General features: G+C 36.3%; 1 protein-coding gene across 10 annotated transcripts in view; it reads right to left on the bottom strand.

Annotated features, from left to right (window-relative positions):
* Positions 1 to 20,458, bottom strand: part of Rp1 (RP1 axonemal microtubule associated) — a 370,803-nt gene that overhangs the window by 266,877 nt on the left and 83,468 nt on the right. For all 10 annotated transcript variants that reach the window (XM_040741510.1, XM_040741511.1, XM_040741505.1 and 7 more), the window contains exons 4-5: positions 4,396 to 4,559; positions 930 to 1,016 (exon numbers count right to left, since the gene is read on the bottom strand). In XM_040741510.1, the coding sequence (XP_040597444.1) occupies positions 930 to 1,016; positions 4,396 to 4,559 (251 nt within the window). The remainder of the gene's footprint in view (positions 1 to 929; positions 1,017 to 4,395; positions 4,560 to 20,458) is intronic.

Below are 20,458 nucleotides of genomic sequence, written 5' to 3' on the forward strand. Positions count from 1 at the left end.
TAGTTTCAGAGGGCTAGCATCCAAGATGGCAGAGCAAAGGGCTGATGCCAAGAACATGAAATATCCTATCCTTAGCCATGAGCAGGAAGCAGAGACAGGAAATACTGGGAATGGGACGACCTTCTGAAACCTCAATTCCATCAGTAATAACACACCTCCTCAAACAAAACCAGATCTCCTAATCATTCCAAAACAGATCCAACAACTGGATACAAAGGTATCAAATACATGAAACTATGAGGGCCATTTCCATTCAAATTTCCACACCATGAATACTGGGAATTGGATCCAATTATCATTGCTTCTTGAAAATTTTACTTAAAGATCCTGAATTTTTAATGATTGCAGCAGTAAATACACCATTCACCAAAGCATAAAACTGGAAATGAGGGATGTAGTCAGGAGATCACATTTGCATCTAATAATGGAAATAAGCAGAAATTTTCATTTTAAGCAGTATAGAAAAAAATTAAGAGGTTTGCATCTTAAAAACAAATAAACAAAAAAACCTAAACGGTTTTCCACTGATTAGCATATGTGTCCTGGAATCCAAGCCTAACAGGTTACTATGTTACTGAGGATTTGTCTTCACACCTTCTATGAAGCAGATGCTGCACAGCAATCATCATTCAACATTTAACATCATCTTTTAACTGTGATCTTTAACAGTAATACAAATACATACAGAACTCCGAGTGTACCCATGCATTCTCTTTTCTTTATAGGAAAGGAGACATATTACTTAGTTGAAGCATTTTCCCTCAGTCAGTTAGAACTAATTCACTATTGAGGACAAGCAATGCTGCGATCTAAGGAAAGCTTTAGTGACTCAATCGGTTCACAGCACTTACAAAATGTCTCACTGAAATAGATTCCTGGAGGTTATTTGTAGAGATTTGTGTAAAATAAGAATGAAATACTATCCTTACCCCCTTACAGTGCCAAGAAGGGGAGCATCCAGAATTAGTGTGGCCAATACGAATCTTAAATGGCTTTCCTATATCCCCAACCGTGATCTAAGAAAAGAGTCAACAAAATATGTTTTAGTTATACTTTTCAATACATTCCAGACAAGAGCATTGCATACTGATAAAGAAATCAACTTATAAGGACATCAGAATGAGAAACATGAACACCAAACACAGAGCACTGAAACATACAAAGCCAAAAATGTGGTGCTATCAATTGAACCCAGAGCCCCACATATGCTGAGAACATGCTGTGTCACTATCCCACTGAAGCAAAATTTAACAAGATTATGTAAAGAAACGCACACTCGACTATAATAAACTGTAGAGATATTGCTTAAATAATAGATAAAATAAACAGAATCAGAAGGAAGTTGAGAATACCAGCTTGGTCTAAGATCTATCCAACATTCGTTCAACAACACATACATAATCTTCCCAAGAATACACATTTGTTAGTATAAGAAATTCCACAGTAATTATAAAATATAAGGAGATAAACTAAACCAAAACACAACATATGGACAGTAGTGTGAGTCAAGTTCAGAAGGAAATTCATAACTGTTACCACATATATAAAGGACACCTTAAATGCATAGCCTAACTTTCTACCTTAAGAGAAAGTTGTGGGTAAATTAAACCTTAATCTAGCAAAGGGAAGGTAATAATAAAAATTAACATGATGAATACATATTAGAAAAACAAAATAATCTATCAAACAAAGGCAATTCTTCAGAAAAATTATCAACAGAATTTACAGTTCTTTGGCTATTCCAACTATTAAGAAAAGAGAAAGATTTAAATTGGCAAAACCAGAAATTTAATATAAGACTTTGTGTAAAAACTTCACAAAATAAAAAGGGTTATAAAAATCCAGCATATAATTATAAAAATATTGTACATAATGTCAACAAATTAAATATACTAGGAATTAAATTTATTAAAAGCTAAATTTACTAGAAAATTTATAGAAACACACAAGCCATCAAACTTATACAATCAACAAGACAAAAGGCCTATAACAGAAGATTGAATTCATAATTTAAAAACAAAGCAACTAACAGAAGCATAGAACAGAAGTATATTTTTACACATCTGATAGATACTTCTCAAATTTTGTTTTACTGTGGAATATTTTTCTTTGTATATTGTGATTGATGGTCTGGGCTGGCATCTTTGATCTTTTGGAGTCCATCAGTCCAGGACTTTCTGGCTTTTAGAGTCTCTACTGAGAAATCAGGTGCTATCTAATGGATTTGTCTTTATATTACTTTATATTACTTGGTCTTTTTCCCTTATAGCCTTTAATATTTTTTTGCTGTATATACTTACTGTTTTGATTATTACATGCCATGGAGAATTTCTTTCCTGATTATGTCTATTTGGTGTATGCTTCTTGGAACTTTTTAGGCACCTCTTTAGGGTTGGAAATTTTTGTTCTATGAGTTTGTTTGGTTCTTAAACATCTTCTGTGCATTTATCCTAAGTTTATTCTAATTCCTTTATTTCTATTATTCATATATTTGATCTTTCCATACTGTGATTTCCTCGGTGTTTGGTACCTGATTTTTTTTATTTATTTAACATTTTCTTTGATGATGTACCCATTTCTTCTGTCTTTGATGTCAGAGATTCTCTCGTCCATTTCTTGTACTGTGTCAGTGAGTCTTACCTCTGAGGTTTTTGTTGATCGCCTATTTTTTTTCATCTTCAGTTTTATTTTAGTCTGAGTTTTCTTCAGTGATTCTCTTTCTACTTTCATGTCTTGAACTGTTTTCATCATTTCATTCCACTGTGCTTTCACGAACTTCATTAAGTAATTCACTTGTATCTTCTTTAAAGTCCTTGAACATAATCATAATTGCTATTTTGAAGTTTTTGTCTGAGGCTTTAGCTATAGTGCCTTGCTCAGGGCCTACTGTACTGGGATGCCTGAGGTTTGGAGGAGGGACAATGTCTTGCTGTTAATATTTGTGTTTTATGCTAAAATCTAGATATCAGGTTTGGGGCAACTGAGGTGATTCTAGTTCATGTTTTGATTGACAGGTGTTCATTTCCTTCTTTTCTCTGGGTAGCACCGAAGATAGAAGTAGGCTAGGAGGAAAAGCCAAGGGGCAGTTCAGGGATGAGCTAAAGGGATCCTGTCCACACCAAGAGGTAGAGTCCCCAGGGAGTTGGGAGTGCAGTGGGAAGAGGGGATCCCACAAACAAGTGGCAGAAAAGCAAAGAATAATCTGAAGAGATAGGAGTGAAAGGGCCAGGGGGACCCTGGGTCTGAAGCAAGAGCTGGTCTCCAGTGGATAGAATTGAGATGGGGTGGGGATACCCACAGTCAGGGTGTTACCAGGCTGAGGATGAGAACAAGGAAATCCTAATGGAAGGTATGATGTACAATGTGAATCACCTACCTGAGTCCCTGCCGAGTACGGTCAGTGAAGGCCCCAGGTAAAAAGTGTATCCAGGTATCTGAGACTGACACAAAGGGACAGATACGCTCTGGGAAGCTGTAACATGAAAAATAAGAGCCCCAGAGACTGATATTGGGGTCCAAACATCAACCTGAAGATCAGAGAAGCCAGGCAGCCAAGCCAGTAGATCTTACCTCTACCCAGCTGCAATGGCAGTCCTGTCTCCACAAAACCTCAGAAGCAAAAGGTCTCATTCATTTCCTGTCTCCTCCTCCTTATATATTCCTCTCTCTACCCAACCATATCATTCCTGTATCTACCTCTGTAGTTCTGGGATTAAAGGCATGTGATCCTAGGTGCTGAGATCATATTTGTATGAGTTGTTTCTTTTAGAACTGGATCAATTTTGTGTAGTCATTGTGGTCCTGAACTATTAAAGATCCTCCTGCCTCTTAACCCTGAGTCCTAGGATAAAGGTGTCTATCACCACTGTCTGACTTCTGTAGCTTGCTGCTGACTTTTCTTTCTGAATCCTCAGCAAGCTTCAATAAGTCATAAGCAATATATCACCACAAGAAGGGGTGCTGAAAGGGTCCATAGGAAGGAGGAAATCAGGGTCCACACCAAGGTTTGATGAGATCCACAGGGAATGGAGGTCGAATAGGAGAATGGGGTCCTGAAAGAAGTCTGCTACAGGACTCTGATGGGACTGGGGAGACTTATCATGGAAGACATGAATGAGAGTAAAAATAGCCTACCTCAATCCCAACCTGGTGTGGCCAAGATCAAATACAAAAAATGACTATTAAACATAAAGTATTTCTCTCTAGCTTTTGTTTTTTCCATGTTGTAGATTTAGTTGTGTTAAATCTGCTAGAACAAAGACAGCCATAAATTTCTGATCATCTACAAGATATACGGTGTTAAATAGGAAGAGCCTATTGACAAGCTACACTCATTCCAAAGCTCCCACTTGCTCTATCACTTCATGAATAGGTTTACTCCATTTCATGACTTACAGTAAAGATGTCTTTGCGTCCATCCTGAAACCGAGCACCATCTCTTCCATAAAGATATATAGGCATTGAGCTTCTGCATTGTCCATACAATACAATATAAACCTGTGAGCTGGTCCCTGCATTTGGAAAGTCACTCGTGATTACTGAAACCTTCCAGTTTCCACCTACAGAAGCACAAATAGCATACAATGTTATGACAAGCCATTATAAAGACAGGGTTCCAGACTAATAAAAAGTTCTCTTTCTACATATCTGCAAAGGTATCATAATATTGGGCTCTTAATTTAGTTTTATACAGTCTCAATATAATCACAAAAACTACACTGTAGTTGAGAATATTTCCCAAAATAAATTTAAAAACAAGGGTAGAGACTGGTGACTTACTGCTGTTTCTCATACCTGACTTCTAAGAATTGCTCTAGAACTTCCATTAAACTCCCAGGATTTTGGTAAAACATCTATGATATTCTTATGTTTAACATGTAATGTGTATGCATAGAATTAGGCTTTTTAAATTTTCTTTTTATATTTGTATTTTCTAATACTGAGGTCAACGAAGATGAGAAAAACTGTGTATCACCAGCGATACAAAAGTGGTCCTAAAAAAATAAATGATTCATTACGAATATAATGAAGTTCACAGTATTTTGTTGCTACAATTTCATTTTAGTTTTGTCAGGTGTTTTGGGAGGTAAACGTCTGAAATGTAACCTACATGTTAATTATGAGAAATTTGAGAGCACCCTCAGAATTCTATAAAAGAAAACAATAAATTCAGAAACCCAAACAAGATTCTGTTCAGTAGACTGTAACTTTTCTTCTAAATTTAAAGCAAAGTATATTTCATATTTGAACAATATAATAAGTAATAAAATTCTAGATTTAAATTTTACTTATGCCACAGTAATATGTCAATATATGGTATATTTAGAAACCTTTACTTTAAAACTTAAATTTTTATTTTACTCATCGAACACAGGAAAAAAGCCATGCCAATCTACCATACCATCATGGTAGATGCCTCTTTTGTAAATAAAAACAATTTCTTTAATTAGCACAAAATACCAATCCATTTTTTTATTTTTTAAATTCATCTATTTATTTTGTATCCCAGCTGCAGTCTCCCTGACCCTTCCTATCCCAGGCCCTCTCCCCTAATCTTCCCTTACTCTCCAATCCCTTCCTTTTCAATCTCATTCCAAGAAAGGGCAAGCCTCCTATGATTATCAATAACACATGCATATCAAGTTGCAGTAAGACTAAGCACCTCCCTATGTGTTAAAGCTGGACAAGGCGACCCAGTATGAGAAGCAAGGTCCCAAAAACCATTAAAAGAATCAAAGACAGCCCCTGTTCCCACTGTTAGGAGTCCCATAAGAGGACCAAGCTACACAACCATAGCATATATGCAGAGTCAGTCTCCTGGTTATTGGTTCAGTCTTTAGGAGTCCCTAAGAACACAGGTTAGTTGATTGTGTGAGCCTTCCCATGGTGTCCTTGACCCCTCTGGCTCCTACACTCCTTTCTTTTCCTCCTCCTCCTCCACAGGATTTCCAAATTCTGTCTAATGCTTGGCCATGGGTCTCTACATCTACCTCCATCAGTTGCTGGATGATACTTCTCCGATGACAATTGGGCTAGGCACCAATCTGGTCTTGGGACACAGCCAGTTCAGGCTACGTATCCACTATTGCTAGCAGTCTAAGCTGGGGCCTCCCCATAGACTTCTGGGAGATTCCCCTGCACCAGACTTTCACCTGACCCAGAAATGCCCCTCCCAGCATTCTCTCTGAGCATTCTTCCGTTCTGTGCCCCCTCAACCTGATTGCTCATATTCTCTTCCCCATCTGCCCTGAGTTCACTGATGAAATCTCTTCTATTTCCCCTTCACAGTGAGATCAAGGCACCCCACCCCCATGAACTTTCCTTGTTACCAGGTCTCTCTGTGTGTGTGGATTGCAGCATTGTTATCCTTGATTTTACAACTAATATCCACTTATGAGTGAGTACATACCATGTTTGTTTATCAGTCTAGGTTACCGCACTCAGTTTGATTTTTTTTTTAGTTTATCCATTTGCCTTCAAATTTTCTAGGTTATTTTCAGTTTCTGGCTATTCCAAATAAAACTGCTATGAACATAGTTGAGCAAGTGTCTCTTTGGTATATTGGACAATCCTTTGGATATATGCCCAATGGTGGAATACATGGGTATGAGGTAGGTTAATCCCCAGTTTTCTTAGGAAACTCCACAGACTTCCAAAGTGTCTGTGCAAGTTTGCACTCCCACCAGCAAAAGAGGAGTGTTCCCCTTGTTCCACATCTTCTCCAGAATGATCTGTCACTTGTGTTTTTGATTTTAGCCATTCTGACAGGTGTAAGATGGAATCTCAGAGTCATTTTTGATCTGCATTTCCATGATTCCTAAGGATGTTAAACACTTCTTTAAGGGTTTCTTGGCTATTTGAGATTCTTCTGTTGAGAATTCTCTGTTTAAATCTGTACCCCACTTTTAATTGGATTATTTAACTTGGTTTGTTGGTATCTAGTTTCTTGAGTTCTTTATATATTTTGGAAATCAGCCCTCTTTCAGATGTTTGGTAGAAGATTTTTTCCCAATCTGTAGGCTGCCATTTTGTCCTATCAGTGGTGTCCTTTGCCTTACAGAAACTTTTCAATTCATGAGGTCTCATTTATTAATTGTCAGTCTTAGTGCCTGTACTATTGGTGCTCTGTGCAGGAAGTTGTCTCTTGTGCCAATGCATTTGAGATTATTTCCCACTTTTCTCTTCAAGTTCAGTATATCTGCATTTATGTTGATGTCTCTGACTCACTTGTACTTGAGTTTTGTGCAGAGTGATAAATATGGATCAATTTTCATATTTCTATATGCCAACATCCAGTTAGATCAGCCCCATTTGTTGAAGATGTTATTTTTTCCATTGTATAATTTTAACTTTTTTGTTGAAAATCAGGTGTCCATAGGTTGTAAGTTTACATCTGGGTCTTCAGTTTGATTCCACTGATACACATGTCTGTTTTAATGCCAGCACTATGTAGTTTCTATTACTATAGATGTATAGTAGAGTTTAAAATCAGGGATATACCAACCCATTTGTAACAAAAGCAGAAATAGTTAAATTTCAAGAACTTAGAGCTGGGGGAATCTAGCTGTTCTGGTGGAATCCAAGGATGTTAGTGCTTGATGGAGTAAGAGTAACTAAGTATTTTAGCCACTACCACCCTAGCATTGTAACAAGCATCTCACAGAGAATCAACTGCTAAATGTGTGAAGGCCACATCAATAGGGTGTAGTGATATATTGTTTGTAATCTAACAAATAAAGCTTTCCTGAATATTAGAATGCCAGGATAAGCCATTATCTAACCACACACACACTGAGCCACTAGATAGTCATAGAGGACAGGCAGCGGTGGACACATCTTTAACTCCAGCACTCAAGAGACAGAGGCAGATGGATCTATGTGAGTTTAAGGCCACCCTAGGCTAGGTGAGAGTGAATCAGTCTAATAGAGAAACAGTGTTCATGCTTTTAATTCCAACACTAGAGAGAATATAAGGCAGGAGCTCAGTGCAGTCTGAGACATTCTATTCTGAAAACTCATGGAGATAGGGTTGCCCATTTTGGTCTGAGGAAGAGGTTAAGAACTAGTGGCTAGCTTCTTTGCTTTTCTGTTCTTCATCTTGAACCACAATATCTGTCTCTGGGTTTTTATTATTTGTGCTACAATAGGGAAAGAAATTACATTTACAACAGCTAAGGTGGAAAAGGATAAAAGCATAAAAATGGAAATTTTAAAAATGATGAAACATGGTGTCTGTTTATTAAAGGTAGCCTCACTTCGGGAAATCATGAACATTTTATCTTTGTAAGAGAATACTATAAAAGTGAAGTCAAATCTAAAGATTATGGACCAAGATTCTAATTTTAGTTTCAAATATAAATCCATCCAATCAGAAAGCAACAGACCATTAAGTTATTGCTATGAATCCATGTCTAGGGAGGAGGAGTTAGCACATAGGAAATGTGCTTATAATCTACATTTTAAAACATACTACAAAAGTAACACAAAACTTTCTTATTATAAGATTGGGTGAGATAATACCAGATCCAAGACAAGCTAACTAAACCAAAAGTTAAAGGAAAAATAAAGAAGCCAATAGGGCATGCAACCACATCAGTAAAAAATTTTAAAAGTACAAAAGCTACCTATAAGATTTATAAACTATACAGTCAGACATAAATAAACAGAAGGCTTGAAGTATTTTCAAGTCATCTAACCTACCTTCTCATAAATAGGAGAGAAAGAAATATTCATATTCATCAGATGCATGGATTTTAAAAAGTGTGTTGGAGGGCTGAGTAAGTAAATGAGAGTAAAGCAGAATGCATGTATTGAGTAAACACTTTGATGAAAGCCTGAAATAATAATTCCATATGCAAAATTAATTTTAAAAACCTAAGTGGTATTAATTTTCTTTAAAAATGGGTCTATACTATAAAAGTTTTATTAAAATAATTAAGAACAAATGGCTCCACTGAGAATTTCCTTCCATTTATTAAAAACAAGCACTCTTCATAGTATTTCCAGAATCATGACAAAAGCACACTACTCTGATACCAAAACTAGAAAAAAAGGATTATTTGAAAATCAAAATATATCAAAAATATTATGATAAAACTGATTACTTATAAATCATGAAATTTGTGCTAACTTTACAAAAAAAACAGAAAACTAATGAAATATTAGGAAATCAACTTAACCTTCAAGTTTATGCCAGGAATTTTTAATATTCTGAAATTCATCAATGCAATTCATCACATGGACAGAATAAAAGAACACAAAATCTTTTACCCTGCATCATTACTCATTCGGGACATGCAAATTAAAAACACAGCTATGCTGATATTTACATAAAGAGCTGAAGAAGGGAAGAAGCCTAGGAAGGAAGAGAGCATCTGGATCTGTCAACATGATATAAGAGGAAGCAGTTCAACAGCTTCTTACAAAGTTAAACAAACTTAAAATGGATCTATGCAGTTCTATTCTCATGACTTACCCAAAATTATAGAATGTACTTTTCCATAAATTTTTCTAATTGGTTTGTTCACAAAGTCCAAATAGATGAATCTTATCAACAAATTATAGCAAATTATACCTTCAAAAAATATGTTCACTTCCTAATCCCTGCTACTTCTAAGGATGAACTCATTTGGAAATAGAGTCATTGCAAATGTAGTTGAAATATAAGTCGAAATAAATTTATACTGAAACTTCCCAGAATGATGGAATACTAGAAGCTGCTTTTGTCTGAACTAGTTAAAGAGAAGAATCTGTTTAAGAATAGATTCCATTCAAAAATGAAAAGGCTTCTAGGTCATGTCTTCAGCATTATGTTATTATCTCCTGATGGGGGATATTCTTCTGTATATATGTTTCTCTTATTGGTTGATGAATAAAACACTGATTGGCCAGTAGCCAGGCAGGAAGTATAGGCACAGCTACCAGATGAGGAAAAGGCTGGGGAGCCGAAACAGAGAGAAGCCAAGAAGAGACACCGTGTAGCAGAGGAAGGAGTAACAGGCCCAGACTCTTCTCTGGTAAGTTAAGACCACATAGAAATACTTAGATTAATAAAAATGGGTTAATAATTAAGAAAGATCTAGTAAATAAGAAGCCTAAGCTATTGGTCAAATAGTTTAATAATTAATATAGTGTCCATGTGTTTATTTGGGGCTAAACAGCTGCGGGACAGAAACCTCCATCTTCAACCTCCAAGTTCTGGGAAGCAACCAAGGGCAACGATAATAGCCTAAAATTGTTTTGGAAGTTGTTTAGACACCACTGACCAATGACATAAAGTTATGTTTCCCCATGCCTGGTATGAACTTTCATAGTGGCTGAACCACTTTGAACTCCCACTAGCAGTGAATGAGTGTTCACCTTGTCTCACACCCATACCAGTAATTTGTCATTATTGTTTTTTTAATCTTAACCATTCTTACTGGAGTAATTAAAAAATTCAAATAATTATATGTTACATTTTCATCATAACTGAGGATGTTAAATATTCTTTAAGTGTTTCTTGGCCATCTGTATTTTCATCTTTTGAGAACTTTTTGTTTAGTTCAATGCTCAGTTTTAATTGGATTGTTTGTTTTCTTGATGTTTAGTTTTTTGGGTTCTTTTTGTAGTCTAGATATTAACCCTCTCTCAGATGCATAGCTGATAAAGACATTTAACCATTCTGTATTTTCCCTTTTCACTTAAATGGTGCTTTTCGTTATTGTCTAGAAATGTTTGAGTTTTGTATGGTACCATTTATTAATGGTTGGTCTTAATCCCTTTGTTATCAGGGCCTTGTTCATAAAGCCCTTTCCTATTTTCTCTTCTATCAAATTTAGTATGTTGAGTCTTATGTTGTTTTTGATATACTTGGAGTTGAATTTGCATTGGGTGAGACAAAAATCCACTTTCATTCCTATCTATGCAACCCAGCCAGTATAACAAGCACCATTTATTGAAGATGTTGCCTTTTCTTCTATGTGTATTGTTGACTACTTGTCAAAATTTAAGTGACCTAAGCTGGTGTGATAACTCAGTGGGTGAATGTACATTCTGCCAAGCCAAATAAATTGACTTTGATGCCTAGGACCCACTTGGTACAAGGAGAGAACCAATTTACACAAGTTAACATGTTGTTCTCTGATCTCCACCCATGGTCCATGATACAAACACACACACACACACACACACACACACACACACACACACACCATGAATAAATAAAATGTAATAATAATGTTTTAAAATCAGGTGATTGTAGGTGTGTGAACTAATATCTGGGTCTTTAGTTCTATTAATAACTGAGACTGGTTTTATTCCAGTACCATCTTGTTTTTATTTCTGTAGCTGTTCTAATTTAAGAAAATCAGCATGAAAGACAAAGATTCCATCCAGCAGGGTTCAAACAGAGGGGTTTTTATTAGGGAAAGGGGTCATAAAAGGGGGAAAGAGGAGGGAGAGATCCCCTTCCGGGGACAGGAGCAGCAGGAGAAAGGAAAAAGGGGCAGAGAGAGGGGGAAGAGAGGAACACAGAGAGAGAGAGAGAGAGAGAGAGAGAGAGAGAGAGAGAGAGAGAGAGAGAGAGAGAGAGAGAGAGAGAGAGAGAGAGAGGAGGAGGAGGAGGAGGAGGAGGAGGAGGAGAGGAGGAGAGGTAGGCAGGGTCCTTTTAAAAGGGAACATAGTAAATATGCACAGGTGGTGCTCTTAGTGACTGCAGCTGATTGCATGCCCTGTCAGAACCCCAAGGGCAGGACAGTACAGATGCTGGAATACTAATGATAGCTCTGTAGTATTTCTTGAAATGTAGAATGTGGATAGCTTCACCAGTTTTTTTTAATTATTATTATTCAGAATCACAATAGCTGGCCTCAGTCTTTTGTTTGTTCATATGAAGATTATTTTGTTAATTCATGTGAAGAATTGCACTGGAATTTTAATATGGATTCCATGGAATCCGTATATTGCTTTTAATAGTGTGGTCATTTTCACATTAATCCTACAAGTCCTTGGTCATGAGACACATCTCCATCTTCTAGTATTTTCTTCAATTACTTTTGTTTAGTGTCTTAAATTTTTATTATACAAATATTTTATTTATTTATTTAGATTTATTACAAGATTTTTTGAGGCTACTATTGTTTCCTTGATTTCTTTCTCAGTGTATATAGCAATATATAGCATATATATTATATAATATATACTGTATATAGAAAGCTACTAAGTTTTATGTGTTGGTTTTGTGTTCTGCTACCTTGCTAAATGTGTTTATTGGCTGTAGGTGTTTTCTGATGGAGTCTTTAGGGTCTTTTATGTGTATGGCAGTATTACCTGTGAGTAAAGATACTTTGACTTCTTTTTCTATGTGTAGCACATTTGTCTCCTTCACTTGTCTTATTGTAGTAACTAAGACTTCAAGGACTTATGTTGAACACATGTGGGGAGAGTAGACATCCTTGTCTTTTTCCTGATTTTAGTGTAAACACTTTTAGTTTCCTCTCAGTTTTTGATAATTCTGGCTGTGGTTTCCTGTTCCTAGGCAGATAAGGATTGCCTTGAACTCACAGAGATACCCCTGCCTCTGCCTCTTAAATATAGAAATTAAGGGTGTGAGGAACATACCCAGATAGTTGGAAGACTTTTAATTACTACTTCTATATCCTTAGGTGTTACAGGTCTATTTAAATTATTTATTTCATCTTGATTTAACATTAGTAAATTGTATATATCTAGAAATTCATGTTTCCTTAGATTTTTCAAGTTTTGTGGAACATAGATTTCTTAACTATGCCTTATAAATCTTTTAATTTTTTCATGTCTGTTGTGATGTCTCCTTTTGATCTGTAACTTTATTAATTTGGGTCCTCCTTCTTTTAATTAATGTGTATTCTTTAGCAAATTGGTGTAATGTTCTGTATAGCTCTGTTTTATCCACTAGATTTATGATATCCTTGCACTCTGGAGTCTCTCTGTTTGCTTTGTTTCTGGATGACGTATCATTTGGTAAGAGTAGCGTATTAAAAGCACCCACTATATTTTTTCTGGGGTCAACCTGTGTTTTTAAATTTAATAGTGTTTCTTTTATGAAAGTGTGTGATTCTGTGTTTGCTGCATGTATGTGTAGGATTTTACTATCCTATTAGTGTATTTTCTCTTTAATAGGTGTAAAGTGTCCCTCCTTACCTCTTCTTACTGGTTTTTATTTGTCAAATATTAGAACTGGTATATATATACTTGCTTCTTACATCTATTTGATAGGAATATCTTTTCATTTTAAGGTGGTGTCAATAAAGATCTGATGTGACTCTTGAAATTCAACTTGTTAGTCTGTTTTTCTTTATTGATTAGGTTGAGTCCATTAATATTACAAGTTATTGTTGGAAAAAGTGTATTAATTTCTGTCATTGCATTGCTTTTGTATTGCTTTAGTAAATTTCTTTGGATTCAATGTTCAACAATTATATTGTATTTCTTATGAGTTCTTAGGAATATTTAAGCTCTTCAGACCTAGATTTTCCTTCCAGGATACTCTGTAGTGCTGAATCAGTGGTGATAAATCTCATTTTCTCATGAAAAGTTCTCTTTTCTTCTTCTATTACAACTGAGAGTTTGCTGGTGATAACAGTCTGGGTTGGCATCTGTGGTTTTTCTGAATTTATAGAACATTGGTTCAAGCCATTTTATGTTACACCCTTCCCCCATGGGTGTCTGTTGACTGCTTGTTACTAGGAGCTTTTAGCAAAACACTTCTCATCCCCTCCTCCCAGTAAGGCCTGCATGCACGTTCCTGTTTTCTGTCCATCCTTATTGTCTAAATGCTAATTCCTGCTTTTGGCCCACCCTTTGCCAGAAGGCCCTGGGAACATAGGCTTCTGACCTTGGGGTTTTTTCCACCATACCTGTCTTTGGTATATAAGGCTCCACCCTTATAATAATAAATGCCATTCTCCTTGTAAGAAAGAGCCACTGTCTTTGTCTTCATTTACATCTTTAGCCCTTCGCCTCAGATCATTGTGAAGTATTGTAGCGGCCATAGCCGCAAACATCACCAGCAGCTGGCTACAATTTTGACCATTGTAAATAAATCTTTTGTAGAAAAATCAGCTGTTACTTGAATGGGTCTGTGTTTGTTTTTCTTTTCTTCTCTCTTTTGCAGTTTTCAATATCCTGTCTTTGCTCTGTAAACTTAGTATTTAGAATGTTATGTGACATGGAGAGGTTCCTTTATTGTCCTGTCTATTTGGTGTTGTGTATGCCTCTTGGAATTTGATAGGCATCTTTTTCCTTAGATTAGGGTGGTGTACTCCTATGGTTTTATTGAAAATATTTTCTATGACATTGACATGGGTCTCTTATTCTATATCTATTTCATAGGCTTGAACATCTATGGTTTCCCAGATTCCTTTCTTTGTATTTTTTTTTTCCGGATTTGATTCTTTTCTTTGAATTAGAAATCCGGTCTCTCTAGTTGTCTTTAAGACCTGATAATCTCATTACACTTCATACAATCTATTGAAGTTTTCTTGTTTAATTTTCTAAATTTTTCATTTTACATTTTGTTTCATTTTTGGTTTTCTTCAGAAATTCAATCTCTATTACATTTCAAGTTCACAAAGCTTAGAGTTTTTCATTATTTTATTCATTGATGGTGTTTTGATTCTGACATTTACTCATATATTCTTTGAGTTCTTTGATAATGTTTATTATTGTTATCTCGAAACCATTGTCTAGTATATCACCTAAGTCACTTTCCTTGGAGAACATTACTATAAGGTTTTTGTGGAGACTCTGTCTTTATTACTTATGTTTGTGGTTTTTTTTTTCAAAAGGACATAGGCATCTGGAGTTAGGTCATTGGTAATGCTTCATGGTGTGGAAACACCTCTGCTTTGTCAAGGGGTTGTTTGAAGCTCAATTTCCTAGTGACTAGGCTATATGTGGCTTAGAATTGAATCTTGGGGCAAGTCAGTGTTCATGTTCAAACAGAAGACCACTTGAAGTCACATCTAAACTTGAACTAAATTTCTAAGGCCAAGAGCAGACCATCTGCAATGCTATAATATTGTAATAGCCAATTTTTAGGATGCTGTGAGAGGCATTAAGACTTCTCTTCAGGCCAAGGAAGGTTGTCGAGTAGGTGCTGCAAGTCTAGGATCTCTATGTAATGCAAAGGGAAAGAAGGGAAAATGGGAAGCAGGTCACAGGGGTGGGTGGAGTTTTCAGCATGTATCAATGGCCTTTATCGGAAGAAAGGTAGTTTTAGATCACAAGGATGGACAAAGTAAGCAGTGAAAATCTATACTCCTGTATAAAATTGGAGGCTAATAGCATGCAGCAAGCATGGGTGGAACTGGCTCTGTGAATCCGAGGTCCCCAGACATAAATGAGGTAAGAGGACAGGAAGGAGATGTGTGGTCCCAGATAGGTCAAAGGGGGTGGAGGGGGTGGTTTCATGTGTATAAAGTTCTTTATAATCACATCAGCTGCTCTTCTCAGCATACTATAAGCAATGTTTTTTGTTTGTTTGGTTGGTTGGTTTTTTTCATGAGACAGGGTTTCTCTGTTTTGTTTTGGAGGCTGTCGGTCCAGCCCAGCCTCGAACTCACAGAGATCTGCCTGCCTCTGCCTCCCAAGTGCTGGGATTAAAGGCATGCACCACCACCGCCCGGCTACTATAAACAATTTTTATACAAGAAAATACTTATAACCTTCAAGAAACACTAAACAGGAAGACATTTAACATTTCTAGAAATGAACATGTTGAGAGCTATGAATACCCCAATGAAATGTTCACCACTCATCCTGAAATGCCCTAACTCTCCTGTAGTGCTAATACTTTCACAGTGAAGAGTAAAGAAGGAAGGATCTTTGAGGTCATACAACTACCCTGAGAATAAGGCTTTAGAACTGTTTTAGATGTTAAATTTGCTTTAGCTTGTCCATTTATAAATTGGTTTTTATGAAAGTACAGTGCCTGGCACATAATTGCAGTTCAACAAAGAAAGTATATCATGACTACAGTTGTTCTATATGAGCTTGCATCTCAACAGACACTACTTCACCCCAAAGGACAAAACTCATTCTTAGAGGGCAAAAAAATTCATAAATGTAGTAAAAGCTTGTAGTCCTCTAAGCCTTAAAGATATTTGACAAAACAATACTTTTATTATTAAATTACTCTCATAGAGGCAATGATGAAATGTTCAGCAACTAATTAATTTAAATTACATACAAAGAATATTATCACAGGGATATAGCAGATTGTTTAGCAAGCATAAGACTTGAGATTAAATCTCCAAAACAAAACAAAAAAACAAGCAAAAGCTCAGACAAAATTATTACCAAACTTAATCTACAGAAGCATAAATGTGCCTGTCAGCATACCTGAATAATTGCAATTCATTTATACAATAATAATAAGAAGTAAGTAAGGGTTGCAAGCTCAGCCCTAAACTTCATGTTTATTGAGCACTCCCAGGCCTCAAGAGGACTTACCACTGCAGAGGGAGAGAAAGGATGTAAGAGTCTAAAGACAAAGTTTTCAAAATGCCACCTTATTGCCAATAGATGGCTATTGCATTACAAACTCTCAAGCACATGAGGTCTATGCAAGAATGAGCCAATAAGCCAGGGATAGAGGAGGGATCCAGGAGTCCCTACACTCAGGTTGAACTACTTCTTATGGATAGAAAGAGGGAGAGAGTGGCAATAAAATGGGCAAAGCCTTTAGTTGTGTGCCCACTGGCAATCCCACCAGGCTTAAATGGTTGGTACCAAATCAGTGGCCACATATATAGTGATGCTTAAAATAAGTTGATTGAATAACAAAACTAAAAGTTATGGATCTTGGAAAGGGATGGATAGAGAGAAAGGGGAGCTCCTTGGAGAAGGTAAGAGCGAGTGGAGGAGCATAGTACTTAGAATGCATTGTATATATCTATGAAAGTGTAAATAAACTAACTTAATTTTTAAAAACACCACTATTATTTCGATGGTAATGTCTGTCTGCTAAAGCACTCTGTAATCATATTATACAGTAAGCAAGAGCAATTGCTTCTTGATATTGTAATAAAGTGTTAGCAATTTAAAAAGTAAACATTCCACAAAGTGAACTATTCTAACTTTGCTCATGAACTGTGTTTTTGTAATGTATGCATGGTATATTTCAGAGACCATTTGACATGTATATGAACTATAATATCATATGTCTTTTAACTGACTCCCAAATATAGAGGTGAAGACTTGTCTATAATCCTACAAGGAAGTAGAAGCAAGAGGAACAGATTTGGAGTTCAAAGTTATCCTCAGCTACAAAGCAGTTTTCATGCTAACCCAGCATGCTTTAGAACATCTGAAAATAAACAAATGCCAACCACACTCCAGAGCAGCCAGGTAAAGCTCTCCATGTCCTGACCACTCAGTAAAAACTCCCTGTCATCCAGGCTCCTGGTATGCAAACCTGAAATCCCAGATGTTGAAGCCCTGTCCACACTTTAACTCAGTCAGCTACTTCCAACTTCTCAAAGCCCAAGAAAAATTTATCATGAAAATCCAAAACAACATGTCTCCCCAAAAAGTTCCTAGCCCCATAATAATGAATCCCAATGACAGTGAAACCAAATAAATCAAAAGAATGATCACCTCAAAGAAGAAAAAAGAGAGTAATAAATTAAATAAATCAATACAAAATGTGAAAACAGAATTTAGTAATGAGATAGAATTTCTGAGGTAAAGTTAAACTGAAATGATATTGGTAATGAAAAACAATAACCCCCCCAAAAAAGCCTCAGTGGATGGGTCACCTTCTCCAGCCTTAATATGAGGGGAGGTGCCTCATCTTGTTGTAACTTCACATGCCATGTTTGGTTGGTAACCCTGAGAGGGCTGCCCTTTTGGGAATGGAAATGGAGAAGTATTAGATAGGAAGAAAGGAGGGAAGGGAAGGGAAACTGTGGCCAGGATGTAATATATGAGAGAAGAAGAAATTTTTTTAAAGCCTCAGTGGAAAGATTCACCAGTAAAGTAGATTCTATGGAAAACAGAGTATGCATATTGAAAGACAAAGAAGAATTGGATTATTTGGTAAAGGACAATTAAAAATTATAAAAGTCCATGAGAAAATCATAGTAGAACTTTGGAACAGAAACTATGGGAAAGGATCCAACTCTTAGATTATGGGCATAGAGGAAGGAAAAATACCATACAAAGGGCATAAGATTTATTTTTAATAAAAGCATAAAAGAAAATATTAAACAGCTAAAACACAGATGTCAATTTAGATACAAGAGGTCTGAAGATCTCTAAATCAACAAGAGCAGAAAATAAGCTACCTGTAACATACTACAGTTAAAACACAAAAATATAAACTAAACAGACACTGAAGCAACAATTACAGGACACATAGAGGTCTACAATAGGTCCCTAGCCTATATACTATAGCTATCAGTTTAATTTTTTAATGAGGATCCTGAATGTGTGAACAAGCAGGTCTCTGAATTTTGTGCCTGCTCTTGGGGCTCTTTTATTTTTCTGTTGGTTTGGCTCCAGTATTTCTCTCTTTAGTTTTTGTTTTGAAGACATGTCCATTGGTATGAGTGGTGTATTTAAAGTCTCCCACTACCCATATGTGAAGGTCAATATGTGATTTAGAACTGCTTCTTTTACAAAAATGTGTGCCCTTCTGCTTGAGACATAGTTGGTCAAGATTGAAATGTCATCTTGGTGGAGTTTTTCTTTGATGAGTATGAAGTGTCCTTCCCTATCTCTTTTGATTAGTTTTGGTTTGAAGTCTATTATATAAGATATTAAAATGACTACACCAACTTACTTGGTCTATTTGCTTGGAATCTTCTTTTCCAATTTTTACCTTGACTTAGTGTCTATCTTTGATGTTGAGGTGTGTTACCTTGATACAGCAGAAGACTGGATCAGATGCATTCTGTTAGTCTGTATCTTTGTGTGGGGCAATTAAGACCATTGATATTGAGAGACATCATGACCAATGATTATTGATCCCTGTCATTTTGTTGCTATTATTGCTGCTGCTGTTGTAGGTGGTAGTCCTGGTGGTGGTGGTGGTAGTTGTGGCAGTGTGTGTGTTGTGGGGGATGTCTGTGTTTCCTTAGTTAACCTTCTTAGGTTGGTGTTTCCCTTCTAACACTTTCTGTAAGGCTGGATAACTATTGTTTAAATTTGAATTGCCCAAACTCAGATGCAAAGCAAGTCTCAACAGATACAAGAAAATTGAAGTAACTCCCTGTATCCTACCATACCATCATGGATTAAAGATACATATCAACAACAAAAGAAATATCAGAAAGCCTACAGACTCATGAAAAATAAACAACTCTCTACTGAATAAAAAATGGTTTAAAACAGAAATAGAAAAAATGAAAGATTTTCTAGAATTCAATGAAAATGAATACACAACATACCCAGACTTATGAAATACAAAGAAGGCAGTGCTAAGAGAAAAATTCATAGAAAAAAGTGCCTACATTAAAAAAAAAGGACCGATCTCATACTAGCAACTTAACACCAGGCTAAAAGCTCCAGAAGAAAAAGAAGTAAGCACACACAAGAGGAGTAGACAATAGGAAATAATCAAAGTGAGAGCTGAACCAATAAAATGAAAATGAAGAGAACAATATAAAGAATCAATGAAACAAAGGGTTGGTTCTTTGAAAAAAATCCCAATATAGACAAACTCTTATCCAAACTAACTAAAATGCAGAGAGAGGATATCCAAACTAATAAAATCACAAATAAAAAGATGGACATAACCACAGACACTGAGGAAATACAGAGAATCCTAAGGGCATACTTAAAAACCTATATTCAAACAAATTGGAAAGTCTAAAATCAGATAAACAATTTGAATAGATTTATAACCCCTAGTGACATAGAAGCAGTCATTGAAAGTCTCCCAACTGAGCAGCATTTATTTCTGGCATACAGAAGGACTCTGGGAACCCATACCACATGGAGGGATGCTCTCTCAGTCTGGACACATGGGGAAGAACCTGGGCCCTTCCCAGGATGATGTGACAGACTCTGAAAATCCCTCATGGAGGCCCTTGCCCTCCCTGGGGAGTGGAGGGGGGATGGAGTGGGGGTGAGGGATTGGAGGGATTAGGGGGTGGGGGAGGAGGGGAGGGAGAGGGAACTGAAAGCGACATGCATAAAAAGTTAAATTATATATATATATGTATATATATGACACAACAGGACAAAAGGACTAGAAGTTCTAACAGTTTCATGTACCTCTGAAAAATCAATAAATCAACTCAAGTTTCCTGTTTGGTGACTTGGAAAAAAAAAAGTCTTCCAACCAGAATCAATCTGCATCCAGACCCAGCATTACCACTCTTGGGCATATACCCAGAGGATATATGTTCAACTATCTTCATAGCAATATTATTCATAATAACCAGAACCTGGAAACAACCTAAATGCCTCTAATTGAAGAATAGATAAAGAA

This window comes from Mesocricetus auratus, unplaced genomic scaffold (assembly GCF_017639785.1).
Source record: "Mesocricetus auratus isolate SY011 unplaced genomic scaffold, BCM_Maur_2.0 Super-Scaffold_6730, whole genome shotgun sequence".
Lineage (NCBI taxonomy): Eukaryota > Metazoa > Chordata > Mammalia > Rodentia > Cricetidae > Mesocricetus > Mesocricetus auratus.